Source organism: Dendronephthya gigantea, unplaced genomic scaffold, assembly GCF_004324835.1.
Source record: "Dendronephthya gigantea isolate DGI-Jeju-01 unplaced genomic scaffold, DenGig_1.0 000154F, whole genome shotgun sequence".
Classification (NCBI taxonomy): Eukaryota; Metazoa; Cnidaria; class Anthozoa; order Malacalcyonacea; family Nephtheidae; genus Dendronephthya; species Dendronephthya gigantea.
Window position 1 is genome coordinate 466,727 of NW_021163164.1, and position 16,902 is coordinate 483,628.

The 16,902-nt window shown below is 37.5% G+C and overlaps 2 protein-coding genes and 1 pseudogene across 2 annotated transcripts; all 3 read left to right on the forward strand.

Annotated features, from left to right (window-relative positions):
- Window positions 1-1,086: 1,086 nt before the first annotated feature.
- On the forward strand, window positions 1,087-2,460 carry LOC114537230 (zinc finger protein 572-like). The gene has a single exon (XM_028558369.1). It carries the CDS (start codon window positions 1,275-1,277, stop codon window positions 1,980-1,982), a length of 708 nt encoding a protein of 235 aa, XP_028414170.1. The 5' UTR covers window positions 1,087-1,274; the 3' UTR covers window positions 1,983-2,460.
- Window positions 2,461-7,271: 4,811 nt separating this feature from the next.
- LOC114537250 (zinc finger protein 239-like) lies at window positions 7,272-8,518 on the forward strand. Its single transcript, XM_028558387.1, is given in 2 exon segments — window positions 7,272-7,698; window positions 7,701-8,518. Coding segments are annotated over 2 exon segments (1,041 nt in total). The 5' UTR covers window positions 7,272-7,475.
- A 1,693-nt stretch (window positions 8,519-10,211) lies between these two features.
- On the forward strand, window positions 10,212-16,680 carry LOC114537251 (annotated as a pseudogene).
- Window positions 16,681-16,902: the final 222 nt, after the last annotated feature.

Below are 16,902 nucleotides of genomic sequence, written 5' to 3' on the forward strand. Positions count from 1 at the left end.
TGATAGTGATGTTTGTAAGAAGGGATTTTCACAGGTTGGTAATTTGCTTACACATCAAAGAAAACATATTTGAGAGAAACCTTGTGAATGTTATGTTTGTAAGAAGGAATTTTTAAGGGGTAGTGATTTGGTTAGTCATCAAAGAACACACACTGAAGAGAATCCTTATGAATGTGATGTTTGTAAGAAGAGATTTTTACTGCATAGTAATTTGCTTACACATGAAACAAAACACATTTGAGAAAAACCTTATGAATATGATGTTTGTAAGAAGGAATTTTCTTATGGTAGTAGTCTGTAACATAAAGAATGCACACTATCTAGAAAGATGTCATTGAGAAGTTTAGATTTTCAAAACAGCACAACATTGATAAAAGTAATGAAGAATTTCATTTATCTTGTGATGGATGGAATGACAAACCAATAATTAACCTTACCAGAAGTAGAACTGAAAAATATTTTTGCAGAACATAACATGGCATGGTAACATTAACAAGATAAATTTAGCTTTAACAATGCTTTTGTTCATATTTTTGGTTTCAAGAATTTCAAGAAACTTCAGGGAGCCACCTTGAACTTTGTGTGTTCATAACAATAAACAATATTATATTTTTTAATATTGTAAGTTGTGGTAGACATATGGTAGACATTTCAGCACATAATCTTATGTTGTAAGTTTTTGTTGTATATTTGTCTTTGAATAATAAAATTACAAGTATTCTAACTAGAAAGCAATGAGCTCCACCAAAGTGACCAAAGGCGGAAAGCCTGATGTTTGATTGGTTACGCAAAGCTAACGAGAGCCAATCAAACTTTCTGTTAGCCTCATGTATGCCTACCGGATGCGTTATTCCGTATTTCTTTGATTGCTGTCTCAAATACACTACCAGACGCATTGATATAAGAAATAAATTAAAAACCGCACCTTGTCCAGGTTTACAACAAATACGTCTCATCGAGTTGATAGTCCAGCGTGAAATATAGGTCAGAGTGTTGGAAAAAGAACAGCGGATTCCGTAATCACTTTTATTATACTCTAGCGCGCAACGTGAAGATTTCAAACAGCAAGGCCTAGGAGCTTGTATTTCAATCAAACTAAAAACAGTGAAAACGTATTCTCTTGTCTCGGTTATTTTCGTTTCAAAAAAGCCAAGATATCTCTACATACGTATTAACACTGCGTAAATACTGAGGGAGATAACTCGTCCAAAATCTAGTATTCAGAAATTAGGATTTGACGTCGCTTGGATTGTTCAGAGTGAGGCTGAAGCAATATGAGCAACTTGAATCCTGCAAGAAGAGAAAGAACACGCAAACTTCATGAATGTGATTTTTGTAAGAAGAGATTTTCATGTGGTAGTAACTTGGTTATACATCAAAGAACACACACTGGGGAGAAACCTTATGAATGTGATGTTTGTAAGATGAGATTTTCTCATAGTAATGCTTTGGTTAGTCATCAAAGAACACACACTGGAGAGAAACCTTATGAATGTGATATTTGTAAGAAGAGATTTTCACTGGGTGGTAATTTGGTTAGTCATCAAAGAACACACACTGGAGAGAAACCTTATGAATGTGATATTTGTAAGAAGAGATTTTCGCATGTTAGTAATTTGGTTAATCATCAAAGAACACACACTGGAGAGAAACCTTATGAATGTGATATTTGTAAGAAGAGATTTTCACAGGCTGCTAGTTTGGTTAGACATCAAAGAGCACACACTGGAGAGAAACTGTATGAATGTGATATTTGTAAGAAGAGATTTTCACAGGCTGATAATTTAGTTAGTCATCAAAGAACACACACTGGAGAGAAACCTTATGAATGTGATATTTGTAAGAAGAGATTTTCCCAGGCTGCTCATTTGCTTACACATCAAAGAACACACACTGGAGAGAAACCTTATAAATGTGATGTTTGTAAGAAGAGATTTTCACAGTCTGGTAATTTGCTTACACATCAAAGAAAACACATTTGAGAGAAACCTTATGAATGTTATGTTTGTAAGAAGGGATTTGTACGAGGTAGTCATTTGGTTACTCATCAAAGAACACACACTGAAGAGAATTCTTACGATATGATGTTTGCAAGAAGAGATTTTTACGGCATAGTAACTTGGTTAGTCATCATAGGACACACATTGGAGAGACATTTTCACATAGTAGTGATTTCGTTCGTCATCAAAGAACACACACTAGAGAAAAACCTAATGAATGTGATGTTTGTGAGAAGAAATTTTCACGTGGTAGTAATTTGGTTACTGATCAAAGGACACACTCTCAAGACAAGCTTTATGATAGTGATGTTTGTAAGAAGGGATTTTCACAGGTTGGTAATTTGCTTACACATCAAAGAAAACATATTTGAGAGAAACCTTAGGAATGTTATATTTGTAAGAAGGAATTTTTAAAGGGTAGTGATTTGGTTACTCATCAAGAGGGATTTTTACGGGTTAGTCATTTGGTTAGTCATCAAAACACACGCTAAGAGAATCCTTATGATATGATGTTTGTAATAAGAGATTTTTTGGCACAGTAATTTGCTTACACATGAAACAAAACACATTTGAGAGAAACCTTATGAATGTGATGTTGTAAGAAGGAATTTTGTTATAATGGCATTAGTCTGTTTAGACATAAAAAACACACACTGGAGAGGAGAAAAAGCTAGGAACAGGGTGTTTTTTTAAATAGACTTTTTAGGTAATTTCAAAAAACATAAAGAATGCACACTATCTAGAAAGATGTCATTGAGAAGTTTAGATTTTCAAAACAGCACAACATTGATAAAATGAATGAAGACTTTCATTTATCTTGTGATGGGTGGAATGACAAACCAATTAATTAACCTTACCGGAAGTGGAACTGAAAAATATTTTTGCAGAAGATAACATGGTATGGTAACATTAACTAGATAAATTTAGCTTTAACAATGCTTTTGTTCATATTTTTGGTTTCAAGAATTTCAAGAAACTTCAGGGAGCCACGTTGGCTCATTTAGCTTTGTGTGTTCATAGCAAGAAACAATATTATATTTTTTGATATTGTAAGGTATGGTAGACATTCCAGAACATAATCTTATGTTGTAAGTTTTTGTTGTATATTTGTCTTTGAATAAAAATTACAAGTATTCTAACTAGAAAGCAATGAGAAAAAAAAAATAAAAAAAAGAAAAAAAATAAAAAAAAAGAAAGCAATGAGCTCTACCATAGTGACCAAACGCGGAAAGTTGCAAATCGGAGTTGCAAAAAAGCTGCGGGTACGCGGGCACCACCCGGAGGAAGGTTTGCTTTGAATGAGGTTTGTGAGGAAGGTTCAAAGTTGAACAATCTAATTGATCACATGATCACATGAATGTACCAAAAAACCAAATATTTCATTATGCTGGTTGCCACGTGACTCAGTGACGTAACCACATTTTGAGGAAGGTTTTCAAAACTTGAAATCCTACCGAACAATGGTTGGGTTGGTTACGTAATGATTAGTTACGTAATGTTGGTTACGTAATGATTGGTTACGTAAAACTAACGAGAGCCAATCAAACTTAGTGTTAGCCTCGTGTATGCCTACCGGATGCGTTATTCCGTATTTCTTTGATAAGAAAATGACATATATTTAATTACAAACTTGAGGTATTACACATATCAAAAGTAATCCTGGAGCGGATTTCACAACACGTTTACAATTATAGTCAAAGATATTACATTTTAAAATTTGATAATTGTTCGGACAGTTCAATGTTCGATGATGAATTTACATGGCGCCAAGAACGTGATCCGCGAATGCACAATACTTGTGCTCTGATGAGGGCAAAAGAGATCTGTTTTCGCAGCCAGCTCATCACGACGGACAACCTCAGATGTCGCTTCGTCGCCACCTTATCGCCAACATGGTGAGGAAATGTTGGGTTTCCCTGCCACAGCCTCCAAAAGCGCTGAAAACAATAGGTGTGAAAGAGCCATGCTCCACTTGTATCACCCTTTGATTGTATTGGCGCTTCTTCTCTCTCTCGTTCTTATTGAAAGCACTGGTGAGGCTCTGGTTTCGGTGTGTCGAGGCATACGGGTTAAATACCCTCACATCAAAGAATGCTTTTTCACTTCTTAACCAAACCCGTGCAGCGATATCAACACGAGCGTCATCAGCAGTGTTAGCCCCGGATGGTAAGGGCTCGCCCGATGTTGGAGTGAGTGCTGGTTCAACTGACACATCATGAGTGACTTCGTCTATGGTAGCTGCTAGAAGATCACGTATTTCATCATGGCGGCGGTGGATGAACCCTCCTTTCAGACAGGACAGTGCATGGTCTACGGTGAACGTCTTGCCACAGGCGCAGTGTGATGGTAACCGCTTGAGTTGCCAACGATAACGGAGGTTGATGGCGTCGAAGAACTCCCGCTTACTCAGCACGTACCCTTCCTCAGCCAGCGGAAGAGCCGTTAACCAGGTGGACGAGCCTTTCAGCTGGGCGATGTCATTTGCTCGGGTCTCCTCCTCCGTCATCATGGATCGCAGATCTTCTAGCTGGGCTCGGTACCTTGCCTCGCGCTGTCCCGATAGACGACGACGCACGTTCAGAACAGGCTCTCCTAAAGTGCTTACAACTTCAACATCATTTTGATGGATGATTTCCTCGTAAGCTCTTGACACACCTGTTCAGAATTCTCATGCTCTTTGTACACAAATCATGAAGAACTGGTATTCCAAGGCCTCCCAAACGTGTAGGTAACGACAGAAGTTTCCGATCATGCGAAGATAGATGTCGACCGTCGGTGATGGCTGGTAGAAATCTATTGTTGATGACATTGTCAACGGCCTGGAGCTCCTGTTCAATACCTGGTATGGTTCTGATGTGGTACGTGAAGCGATGGCGAAAACCTGAGACGAATGCTGTATAGGCTGCCTGCGGTTCATGTTTAGCGATGTCACTCAAGATACTAAGCTGGCTGCACCAACGGTCCACCAATGAACGCAAGTAATCACGTTTGCCTTCATCAGAGCCAACATACCACCAAGATATTTGTGGCCCTCCACTGTCACACGAACATCTGTTCCTGCGAAGATTTCTTCTGCTGCTTCCACGAATGTGGTTTGACAATCAACCAAGACTTATCACCCCGTTGATAGTACCCAACAGAGGACCGTGTTTTGTGATGTTATCCCACCAGCGTCGAAGATCTAGTAGCTTCCCAGCACCACTGAGGTCGTCTGCGAATGCAACATGTCGGACGGAACTGGTTGTGTCATCCTTAATCAGTTCAAGAAGAGGGGTGATTGCGATAGCATATAGAGGCATCGAGATAGGATCCCCTTGAGTTGTCCCTTCAGATGAAGAGACTTCCTTTCCTCCCTGAACGAAGAGACGAGATGGCTGAACATAGCAGTTAAACGCGTAGATCGCAATCGCTGGGCAGATGTATTGGATGTTGTGCAACATCACCTTGCGATTGACAGAGTTAAAGGCGTTAGCAGCATCTACCAGTAGCATGGCATCCGTCTCTTCTTCGTCAAGATGTGCGACATCGCATGTACAGCGGATTCACAACCAGCTTGTTGGCCAGCACATAACTGCAGATGTCCCGCGCTTGCTACTATTTGAGGCTTGATGGTGTAGATTATCGATTTTCCGATGATGCGACGAAGGACTTCACCAATTCCAATAGGGCGCACACCAGGGTTCTTATCGAGAGGAATAAGACGGCACGCGAGGTAGGCCTCAAGGCTTTTTGACTGATTGTTTGCTACGTCCATCTTCTTGGTAGCAAGGACCTTTGCCATGGTGGCAATAGACGAACGGAGGTCTTTCCCAGCATTGCCATAGTTACGAGAAACCAAGATGTGTCTCCAGCCTAAAGCATCCAATCCTGACGGACCAGCTGCGCCATTGGTGTTCATAGCGGCCTTGGTGATCATTGACTCATCAATATTCTCAAACAACACTGGATCCACAAATGGTAATTCACCTTCCAACATTACAGATGGGTTACTTTCTTTCCCATTAGGATGTTTTAGTCGTAATTCATCAAGCACTTCATCTGACAGAGGTAGCACGCCACCGCATGACTGTTCATCCAGCAAGCGCAAGGCTGCGTTTACTTTACCACGTAACATGAGGCTGGCGAATGTCTTAGATAGGTGGTTCATATTAGGCTTCTTGTTGGATCTTAATGTTGCCTGAATAGATCTACATTCACGCATCAATGTGTCAAAATCCCCACGTTCCCACAACTCTAGGCGTCGTTTCAAACAAAGTGAGTGTTCTTTAGATCCTGATTTAAATCTTGGTTTCTGCAGTAGAACGGCTGGCATAATCATGACTAGTTTCAAGGAAATTTCAGACAAGTTTGTTGCCGAACTATTCCAAGCATCAATGATCCGAGTTATTTCCTTAATAAAGGCTTTTCCGGCAGCTCCACTCGGTAGCATAAAAATATTTTTTCGCCAGAAGACGATCTCCTCGTAGATGCTATTTACGATTTGCTTCAGGTCATCGTTCGTGTGGCATCCCCAAATCTGCGTTGACTGTGACGATGTTGAAATAGTACTGGCTGTAGAATTTGATACGGTTGTATCGTTTACAGGCATCGATTCACCGGAAGAGTGTTTTTTTCTACAACATTTTAGGTGTAGTGATCGCCCGCGTTCAGTTCCAAAACGTCTTTCACACAAATGACAAGGGAAATCTTGACCTCTTGGTTGCAACATCGTTCTCATTTACGCGCGCAATCGCGCAATCAACCACTGTATTTTGAAAATGACGACGCACGCGCGCCAACGGACAAAAGTACGAAAATACTCTCAGAGACAGTAAATTGCACAAATATACCAATATAAAGTTTCTAAATCTCCCACTGTTTAAGCACAAAACCTTTCCCAACTGTACACACGATGTAAATGTTCATATAATAAACAGGAACTGTGATAATGTCCCGATACCGTAACTGCCACTAAGGAATCGAACCCACTCGGCGAAGCAATTGAAGAAAAAACACTCAAAAATTATCAGTCAGTGATAGTCCTTATCCAGTTCCAAGGACGAACTCTTTATCCAATATTCCGTATTTCTTTGATTGCAGTCTCAAATACACTACCAGACGCATTGACACAAGAAATAAATTAAAAACCGCACCTGGTCCAGGTTTACAACAAATACGTCTCATCGAGTTGATAGTCCAGCGTAAATTATAGGTCAGAGTGTTTGAAAAAGAACAGCGGATTCCGTAATCACTCTCATTATACTCTAGCGCGCAACGTGAAGATTTCAAACAGCAAGGAGCTTGTATTTCAATCAAACTAAAAACAGTGAAAACTTATTCTCTTGTCTCGGTTATTTTCGTTTCAAAAAAGCCAAGATATCTCTACGTACGTATTAACACTGCGTAAATACTGAGGGATATAACTCGTCCAAAATCTAGTATTCAGAAGTTAGGATTTGACGTCGCTTGGATTGTTCAGAGTGAGGCTGAAGCAATATGAATAGCTTGAATCCTGCAAGAAGAGAAAGAACACACAAACTTCATGAATGTGATGTTTGTGAAAAAGGATTTTCACATGGTAGTCATTTGGTTATACATAAAAGAACACACACTGGAGAGAAACCTTATGAATGTGATGTTTGTAAGAAGAGATTTTCACATGGTGGTAGTTTGGTTAGACATCAAAGAAAACACACTGGAGAGAAACCTTATGAATGTGATGTTGTAAGAAGAGATTTTCACATGGTGGTAGTTTGGTTACACATCAAAGAAAACACACTGGAGAGAAACCTTATGAATGTGATGTTTGTAAGAAGAGATTTTCACATGGTGGTAGTTTGGTTAGACATCAAAGAAAACACACTGGAGAGAAACCGTATGAATGTGATGTTTGTAAGAAGAGATTTTCACAAGCTGCTAGTTTGGTTGGACATCAAAGAGCACACACTGGAGAGAAACCTTATGAATGTGATATTTGTAAGAAGACATTTTCAAAGGCTGCTAGTTTGGTTAGTCATCAAAGAACACACACTGGAGAGAAACCTTATGAATGTTACATTTGTAAGAAGAGATTTTCACATGGTAGTAATTTGGTTAGACATCAAAGTGCACACACTGGAGAGAAACCTTATGAATGTGATGTTTGTAAGAAGAGATTTTCACAGGCTAGTAATTTGCTTACACATCAAAGAAAACACATTTGAGAGAAACCTTATGAATGTTATGTTTGTAAGAAGGGATTTGTACAGGGTAGTCATTTGGTTACTCATCAAAGAACACACACTGAAGAGAATTCTTATGATATGATGTTTGCAAGAAGAGATTCTTACGGCATAGTAACTTGGTTAGTCATCGTAGGACACACACTGGAGAGAAAGCTAATGAATGTGATTTTTGTAAGAAGACATTTTCACATTGTAGTGATTTTGTTCGTCATGAAAGAACACACACTAGAGAAAAACCTTATGAATGTGATGTTTGTGAGAAGAAATTTTCACGTGGTAGTAATTTGGTTACTGATCAAAGGACACACACTCTGAAGACAAGCTTTATGATAGTGATGTTTGTAAGAAGGGATTTTCACAGGTTGGTAAATTGCTTACACATCAAAGAAAACATATTTGAGAGAAAGCTTATTCATGTTATGTTTGTAAGAAGGGAATTTTACGGGTTAGTCATTTGGTTAGTCATCAAAGAACACACGCTGAAGAGAATCCTTATGATATGATGTTTGTAAGAAGAGATTTTTACGGCATAGTAATTTGCTTACACATCAAAGAAAACACATTTGAGAGAAACCTTATGAATGTTATGTTTGTAAGAAGGAATTTTCTTATGGTAGTACTGCGGATTCAGGTTGAGTGTTTAATGACGTCACGAGCATGTGATTAATGCAACACTCGAACGCGCGCGTTGTCAAGTGGCAAATTCCACGTTGTTATGGAGAAATATCGTAAAGCGTCGTTAAGCCATTGCGTCGGTAATCCGCTAGCTATTGTTTGTTTGTTACTATTGTATTGCTTGTTATGGATAATTTAATTGAAATTCAGTTCGATTATCAATATTACTCAAAGAAAAGGACCACACCGTTATTCATTAGTAACGATGAATTACTGAGTTTATCGTATGATGGCTTTTACTGTCGAATGTTAAACGAAGTCCCACACATTGCCAAGGTGGCAGCAACGCCTTCTGAGTCATTGCGGCTAATTTTGGTTGAAGAAGATCGCACAGAAATTGATCTTTCACCGAAGTACTTCAAGTCACAGATGATCAGGCTTTTGAATAAAGGATTGAAGTCTATTGTTATTCGTGTTGTCGCGAATGAATCGCCGCTTGTTAATCTATGTGCACAGCCAGCTAAAGTTACAAATTCGGATAATCCTCGAAGCAAACGTCGTTTGGATTTAGTTCAAAATAGTGTGAAGGGAAACGTTCAGGTTCTGCAGTTAAATGATAATAGCAACGTAACTGTAAATCCGAATACAGGCTCAGTGATTTTACCGCTCGAAAGACACGCAAAGAAACACGAAGAAAGCATGCGAAAGATTTCCGAACAATTGCAAAACAAGACTCGAGAGCTTGAATGCTTCGACAACAAATTAAGCGATGCCTGTCACCAAAATGGGGGCCACCTCTCAGCGTGTGGCAAATGTCACTTAAAGGTTGGACACACAAGAAAATCGTGCACATTCAGCCCTTGTAGGTCAGCATTTTCTTGCGGAATCCTCGCAAAGCACATTGATCAAAAATCGACCAGGGCAAACCTAACAAAAGAGGTGTCCAAGCTCGAAACCGAATTTAATAAAGCGAGGTCTGATATGCAGAGTGCCAGAACTGCATTAGAAAATGTGAACAATTCTGCTAAGAAACGAATAGAGGATATTCTTGTTGCTGAAGAACCCCACAGATACATTACTAGCGGACGCAGAAATTGGTTAGTTTTGAATAAAGATGTAATGCTGTTACAGAGTAAATTGAAGGGAAGCCTGCCAACCCGAAATACCGTTTGAACCTTCTAAATTCGTTGGTAAGAAATACATCGGTGTCAACTTTGACAAAAACTAGTGAAACTAGCACACATTCGGTAGCCATTCGTGACACTGATCACCGTATGGCTCCTCAAAAACGAGTACTTGAAGAAGAATATGGAATCAAATTCCCCCAAAAAAGTTGTGTGGTTAATCGAGTAAAAGTTTGTGTCTAGATAATCAAGGTAAGAGCGATTTTCACATGGCTCTTAAATTACAACAGGAAGAAATTGAAAATGCATCTAACTTGGCACAGAATGATGAAACGCGCAGGGTAGTTGATGACGACGACGATGGTAAACTTCAACTCCAAGCCGATGCAGCGGCAGCTTTGTTACATTTAAAGGCAAGAAAATAAACTATTCTCAAACAATGATTATGTTTTAGACTAACTTTTACAGTATCGTATTGCACTGTACATGTTGTGTTTTATTTACAGTTAGGAGATGTTTATATACAGAACTTCAATAATGTTATTACAAAAAAGTACTGTTATATGAAAAAATGACCTTTAGAAATTAACATATTCTCGTGCATTCTTTGCTCATGCATTCAAATTATACAGTAAAGCAAATTTTTAAAGGTCTATTTTTGACACACCTAGTATCTATTAGTAGTACTTACAGTAAAATGTTCATGTTTCATTTTTGTTTTATACAGTTCTTGCTTGAAATTAAATATTTATATTTACCAGTTTCAATTTTAATTGAATAATCAGCTGTCGCATATATTGAAATGGGAACAAAATGTCAACATGTACAATGGCTTTCTGATTCAAAGGTTTATATAACCAGTTACTTCAAAAAATCCTCGCATGTCACTTGGCGTAATAAAATCCAGTGATGCATACATACACTGAACTAACTCAGCTACAGTTGTGATATCCCTAAATCTGTATTTCATTACAGTACGAATCTTTCCGAATACATATTCGGCAGGATTGAAGTCCGGGGAATAGGCTGGCATGTATACAAGTTCAATATCGAGATCGTTTAGGAATTCTTCCAAAACAAGACCACCTTGATTGTGATGTGTCGCACAATTGTCCATTACTATCACAGACCCGGGATCTAAACAAGGCCTACCACTTCTTATGTTTATGGAATGATATGCCTCTTCAAAGAAAGAAAGGAAATCTATTGTGTCGGCACCGCCATTAACTGTGTTTACATAGTCCACCCCAGTTAAAGAGCACATTAAGTTAACTGTAGTATTAGGAGATTCTGCGTATCTCTGATATTCAACAGCTCGTTCTCCAACGGGGGCATGGCCGTAAGTGCGTGTTCCATGTCGTGGAAGTTTTAATCCACATTCATCGAAATTTCAATGTATAGGGATTTTTCCTTCCTAGGTAGTTTACGAATAATTGAGTATAAGCCATGTTCTGCAGCGTAAATCTTTCTTGGGCAATAGGCTGTAATTTTTTGTAGCTGTATTCCTCGCCACTAGGAAGTCGATGTCTAACTGCTTCTGATAGGGCTGTTGTTGATGTTTTGCCATAGGTAGGTCGCCAAACTCGTTGAGTTTCTCAATAATTTCATTGTATGAAATAGAAGGCTGCTGTTTCTTCAGAAACTCAACGTACTGAAGATCACCTTGAGATAAGGAACTAGGATTCTCACCTCTATTTTTTCTTCGGGCTGATCGTCCCATCCTGACAATAACGTTTCCATATTTTTGATACAACTGCCGAAGAAACCCCAAGGCAATGCGCTATATCAGTATATTTTCCAGGGAAATCACCGGTGTGATGATCACCACTGTGAAGTATTATTTTGTTGATAATCAGTGATCTAATATCTTGTGATAAAGGTTTTCCTTGAGCAAACAAACGACCATGCTCGTTTACGCGCCACATTTTAAATTTAATTTAACCCTACTTTTTAACCCTAGCAACGTGGAATTTGCCACTTGACAACGCGCGCGTTCGAGTGTTGCAATAATCACTTGCTCGTGACGTCATTAAACACTCAACCTGAATCCGCAGTAGTCTGCTTAGACATAAAAAACACACACTGGAGAGGAGAAAAAGCTAGGAACAGGGTGTCTTTTGAAATAGACTTTTTAGGTAATTTCAAAAAACATAAAGAATGCACACTATCTAGAGAGATGTCTTGAGAAGTTTAGATTTTCGAAACAGCCCAACATTCATAAAATGAATGATGACTTTCATTTATCTTGTGATGGATGCAATGACAAACCAATAATTAACCTTACCAGCATGTAGAACTGAAAAATATTTTTGCAGAACATAACATGGTATGGTAACATTAACATTAACAAGGTAAATTTAGTTTTAATAATGCTTTTGTTCATATTTTTGGTTTCAAGAATTTCAAGAAACTTCAGGGAGCCACATTAAGCTTTGTGTGTTCATAACAATAAACAATAATATATTTTTTGATATTGTAAGTTATGGTAGACATTTCAGCACATAATGTTATGTTGTAATTTTTTGTTGTATATTTGTCTTTGAATTATAAAATTACAAGTATTCTAACTAGAAAGCAATGAGCTCCACGAAAGTGACCAAACGCGGAAAGCCTGATGTTTGATTGGCTACGCAAAGGCGGCAAAGGTGTTAGCCTCATGTATGCCTACCGGATGCGTTATTCCGTATTTCTTTGATTGCTGTCTCAAATACAATACCAGACGCATTGACACAAGAAATAAATAAAAACCGTACATGGTCCAGGATTACAACAAATACGTCCCATCGAGTTGATAGTCCAGCGTGAAATGTAGGTCAGAGTGTTAAAAAAACAGCGGATTCCGTAATCACTTTCGTTATACTCTAGCGCGCAACGTGATACTGTAGCTCAGTGTTTCAAACAACAAGGAGCTTGGATTTCAATCAAACTATTTAATAAAAAACAGTCAAAACTTATTCTCTTGTCTCGATTATTTTCGTTTGACAAAAGTCAAGACATCTGTACATCATTGTTAACACTTTGTGTAAATACTGAGGGACATAACTCGTCGAAAATCTAGTATTCAGAAGTTAGTATTTGACGTCGCTTGGATTGTTCAGAGTGAGGCTGAGGCAATATGAGCAGCTTGAATCCTGCAAGAAGAGAAAGAACCCACAAACTTCATGAATGTTGTTTGTGAGAAAGGTTTTCACGTGGTAGTAATTTGGTTATACATCAAAGAACACACACTGGGGAGAAACCTTATGAATGTGATGTTTGTAAGAAGATATTTTCACATTGTGGTTATACATCGAAGAACACACACTGGAGAGAAACCTTATGAATGTGATGTTTGTAAGAAGAGATTTTCACATGGTAGTAGTTTGGTTAATCATCAAAGAACACACACTGGAGAGAAACCTTATGAATGTGATGTTTGTAAGAAGAGATTTTCACATGGTAGTAGTTTGGTTAGTCATCAAAGAACACACACTGGAGACAAACCTTATGAATGTGATATTTGTAAAAAGAGATTTTCACATGGTGGTAATTTGGTTAGACATCAAAGAACACACACTGGAGAGAAACCTTATGAATGTGATATTTGTAAAACGAGATTTTCACATGGTAGTAGTTTGGTTAGTCATGAAAGAGCACACACTGGAGAGAAACCTTATGAATGTGATGTTTGTAAGAAGAGATTTTCACATGGTAGTAGTTTGGTTAAACATCAAAGAGCACACACTGGAGAGAAACCTTATGAATGTGATGTTTGTAAAAAGAGATTTTCACAGGTTGGTAATTTTCTTAGACATCAAAGAGCACACACTGGAGGGAAACCTTATGAATGTCATGTTTGTAAGAAGAGATTTTCACGGAGCGGTAATTTGGTTGCGCATAAAAAAACACACACTGGAGACAAACCTTATGAATGTGATGTTTGTAAGAAGAGATTTTCCCACAGCGGTAATTTGGTTACACATAAAAAAACACACACTGGAGACAAACCTTATGAGTGTGATGTTTGTAAGAAGAGATTTTTATGGGTTGGTAATTTGCTTACACATCAGAGAACACACACTGGGGAGAAACCTTATGAATGTGATATTTGTAAAACGAGATTTTCACATGGTAGTAGTTTGGTTAGTCATCAAAGAACACATACTGGAGAGAAACCTTATGAATGTGATGTTTGTAAGAAGAGATTTTCAAATGGTAGTGATTTGGTTAAACATCAAAGAACTCACACTGGAGAGAAACCTTACGAATGTGATGTTTGTAAGAAGAAATTTTCATTTGGTAGTAATTTGGTTAGACATCAAAGAATTCACAATGGAGAGAAACCTTATGAATGTGATGTTTGTAAGAAGAGATTTTCACAGAGCGGTAATTTGCTTACACATCAAAGAAAACACATTTGAGAGAAACCTTATGAATGTTATGTTTGTAAGAAGGAAATTTCTTATGGTAGTAGTCTGCTTAGACATTAAAAACACACACTGGAGAGGAAAAAAAACCTAGGAACAGGTTGTCTTTTGGAATAGACTTTTTAGGCAATTTCAAAAAACATAAAGAATGCACACTATCTAGAGAGATGTCATTGAGAAGTTCAGATTTTCGAAACAGCACAACATTCATAAAATGAATGAAGACTTTCATTTATCTTGTGATGGATCAAATGACAAACCAATAATTAACCTTACCAGAAATAGAACTGAAAAATATTTTTGCAGAACATAACATGGTATGGTAACATTAATATTAACAAGATAAATTTAGCTTTTACAATGCTTTTGTTCATATTTTTGGTTTCAAGAATTTCAAGAAACTTCAGGGAGCCACCTTAAGCTTTGTGTGTTTATAACAATAAACAATATTATATTTTTTTGATATTGTAAGTTATGTTAGACATTTCAGAACATAATGTTATGTTGTAAGTTTTTGTTGTATATTTATGTTTGAATAATAAAATTACAAGTATTCTGACTAAAAAGCAATCAGCTCCACCAAAGTGACCAAACGCTGAAAGCCTGATGTTTGATTGGCTACGCAAAGCTAACGAGAGCCAGTCAAACTTCCTGTTAGCCTCATGTATGCCTACTGGATGTGTTATTCTGTATTTTTTTATTCATGTCTCAAATACAATACCATTGCATTGACACAAGAAATAAATTAAAAACCGTACCTTGTCCAGGTTTACAACAAATACGCCCATCTAGTTGTATAGTCAGCGTGAAATGTAGGTCAGAGTGTTGGAAAAAGAACAGCGGATTCCGTCATCACTTTCATTATACTCTAGCGCGCAACGTAAGATTTCAAACAGCAAGAACTTGGATTTCAATCAAACTAAAAACAGTCAAAACTTATTCTTTTGTCTCGGTTATTTTCGTTTTACAAAAGCCGAGATATCTCTACATACGTATTAACACTGTGTAAATTCTGAGGGATATAACTCGTCCAAAATCTAGTATTTAGAAGTTAGGATTTGACGTCGCTTGGATTGTTCGGGGTGAGGCTGAGGCAATGAGCAGCTTGAATCCTGCAAGAAGAGAAAGAACACACAAACTTCATGAATGTGATGTTTGTAAAAAGAAATTTTCACGTGGTAGTAATTTGATTAGTCATCAAAGAACACACACTGGAGAGAAACCTTATGAATGTGTTTGTAAGAAGAGATTTTCACTGGCTGCTATTTTGGTGAATCATCAAAGAACACACACTGGAGAGAAACCTAATGAATGTGATATTTGTAAGAAGAGATTTTCACAGGCTTCTAATTTGGTTAGTCATCAAAGCACACACACTGGAGAGAAACCTTATGAATGTGATGTTTGTAAGAAGAGATTTTCACGTGGTAGTAGTTTGGTTAGACATCAAAGAACACACACTGGAGAGAAACCTTATGAATGTGAGATTTGTAAAAATAGATTTTCTTATGGTAGTAGTTTGGTTAGTCATCAAAGCACACACACTGGAGAGAAACCTTTTGAATGTGATGTTTGTAAGAAGAGATTTTCACAGGGTAGTAGTTTGATTAGTCATAAAAGAACACACACTGGAGAGAAACCTTATGAATGTGATATTTGTAAGAAGAGATTTTCACAGGGTAGTAGTTTGATTAGTCATAAAAGAACGCACACTGAAGAGAAACCCTATGAATGTGATGTTTGTGACAAGAAATTTTCACGTGGTAGAAATTTGGTTAGACATCAAAGAACACACACTGGAGAGAAACCTTTTGAATGCGAGATTTGTAAAAATAGGTTTTCTTATGGTAGTAGTTTAATTAGTCATCAAAGAACACACACTGGAGAGAAACCTTATGAATGTGATGTTTGTAGGAAAAGATTTTCATGTCATAGTAATTTGGTTAGTCATCAAAGAACACACACTGGAGAGAAACCATATGAATGTGATGTTTGTAAGAAGAGATTTTCACATGGCAGTCATTTGGTCAGTCATCAAAGAACACACACTGGAGAAAAATCTTATGAATGTGATGTTTGTAAGAAGAGATTTTCACAGAGCAGTAATTTGGTTACACATCAAAGAACACACACTGGAGACAAACCTTTTGAATGTGATGTTTGTAAGAAAAGATTTTCACAGAGCGGTAATTTGCTTACACATCAAAGAAAACACATTTGAGAGAAACCTTATGCATGTGATGTTTGTAAGAAAGAACTTTCTTATGGTTGTAGTCTTTTTAGACATATAAAAAACATAAAGAATGCACACTATCTAGAGAGATGTGATTGAGAAGTTTAGATTTTTCAAGACAGCACAACATTCATAAAATGAATGAAGACTTTCATTTATCTTGTGATGGATGGAATGGCAAACCAATAATTAACCTTACCAACATGTGGAACTGAAAAATATTTTTGCAGAACATAACATGGCATAGTAACATTAACATTAACGGATAAATTTAGCTTTAACAATGCTTTTGTTCATTTTTGGTTTCAAGAATTTCAAACT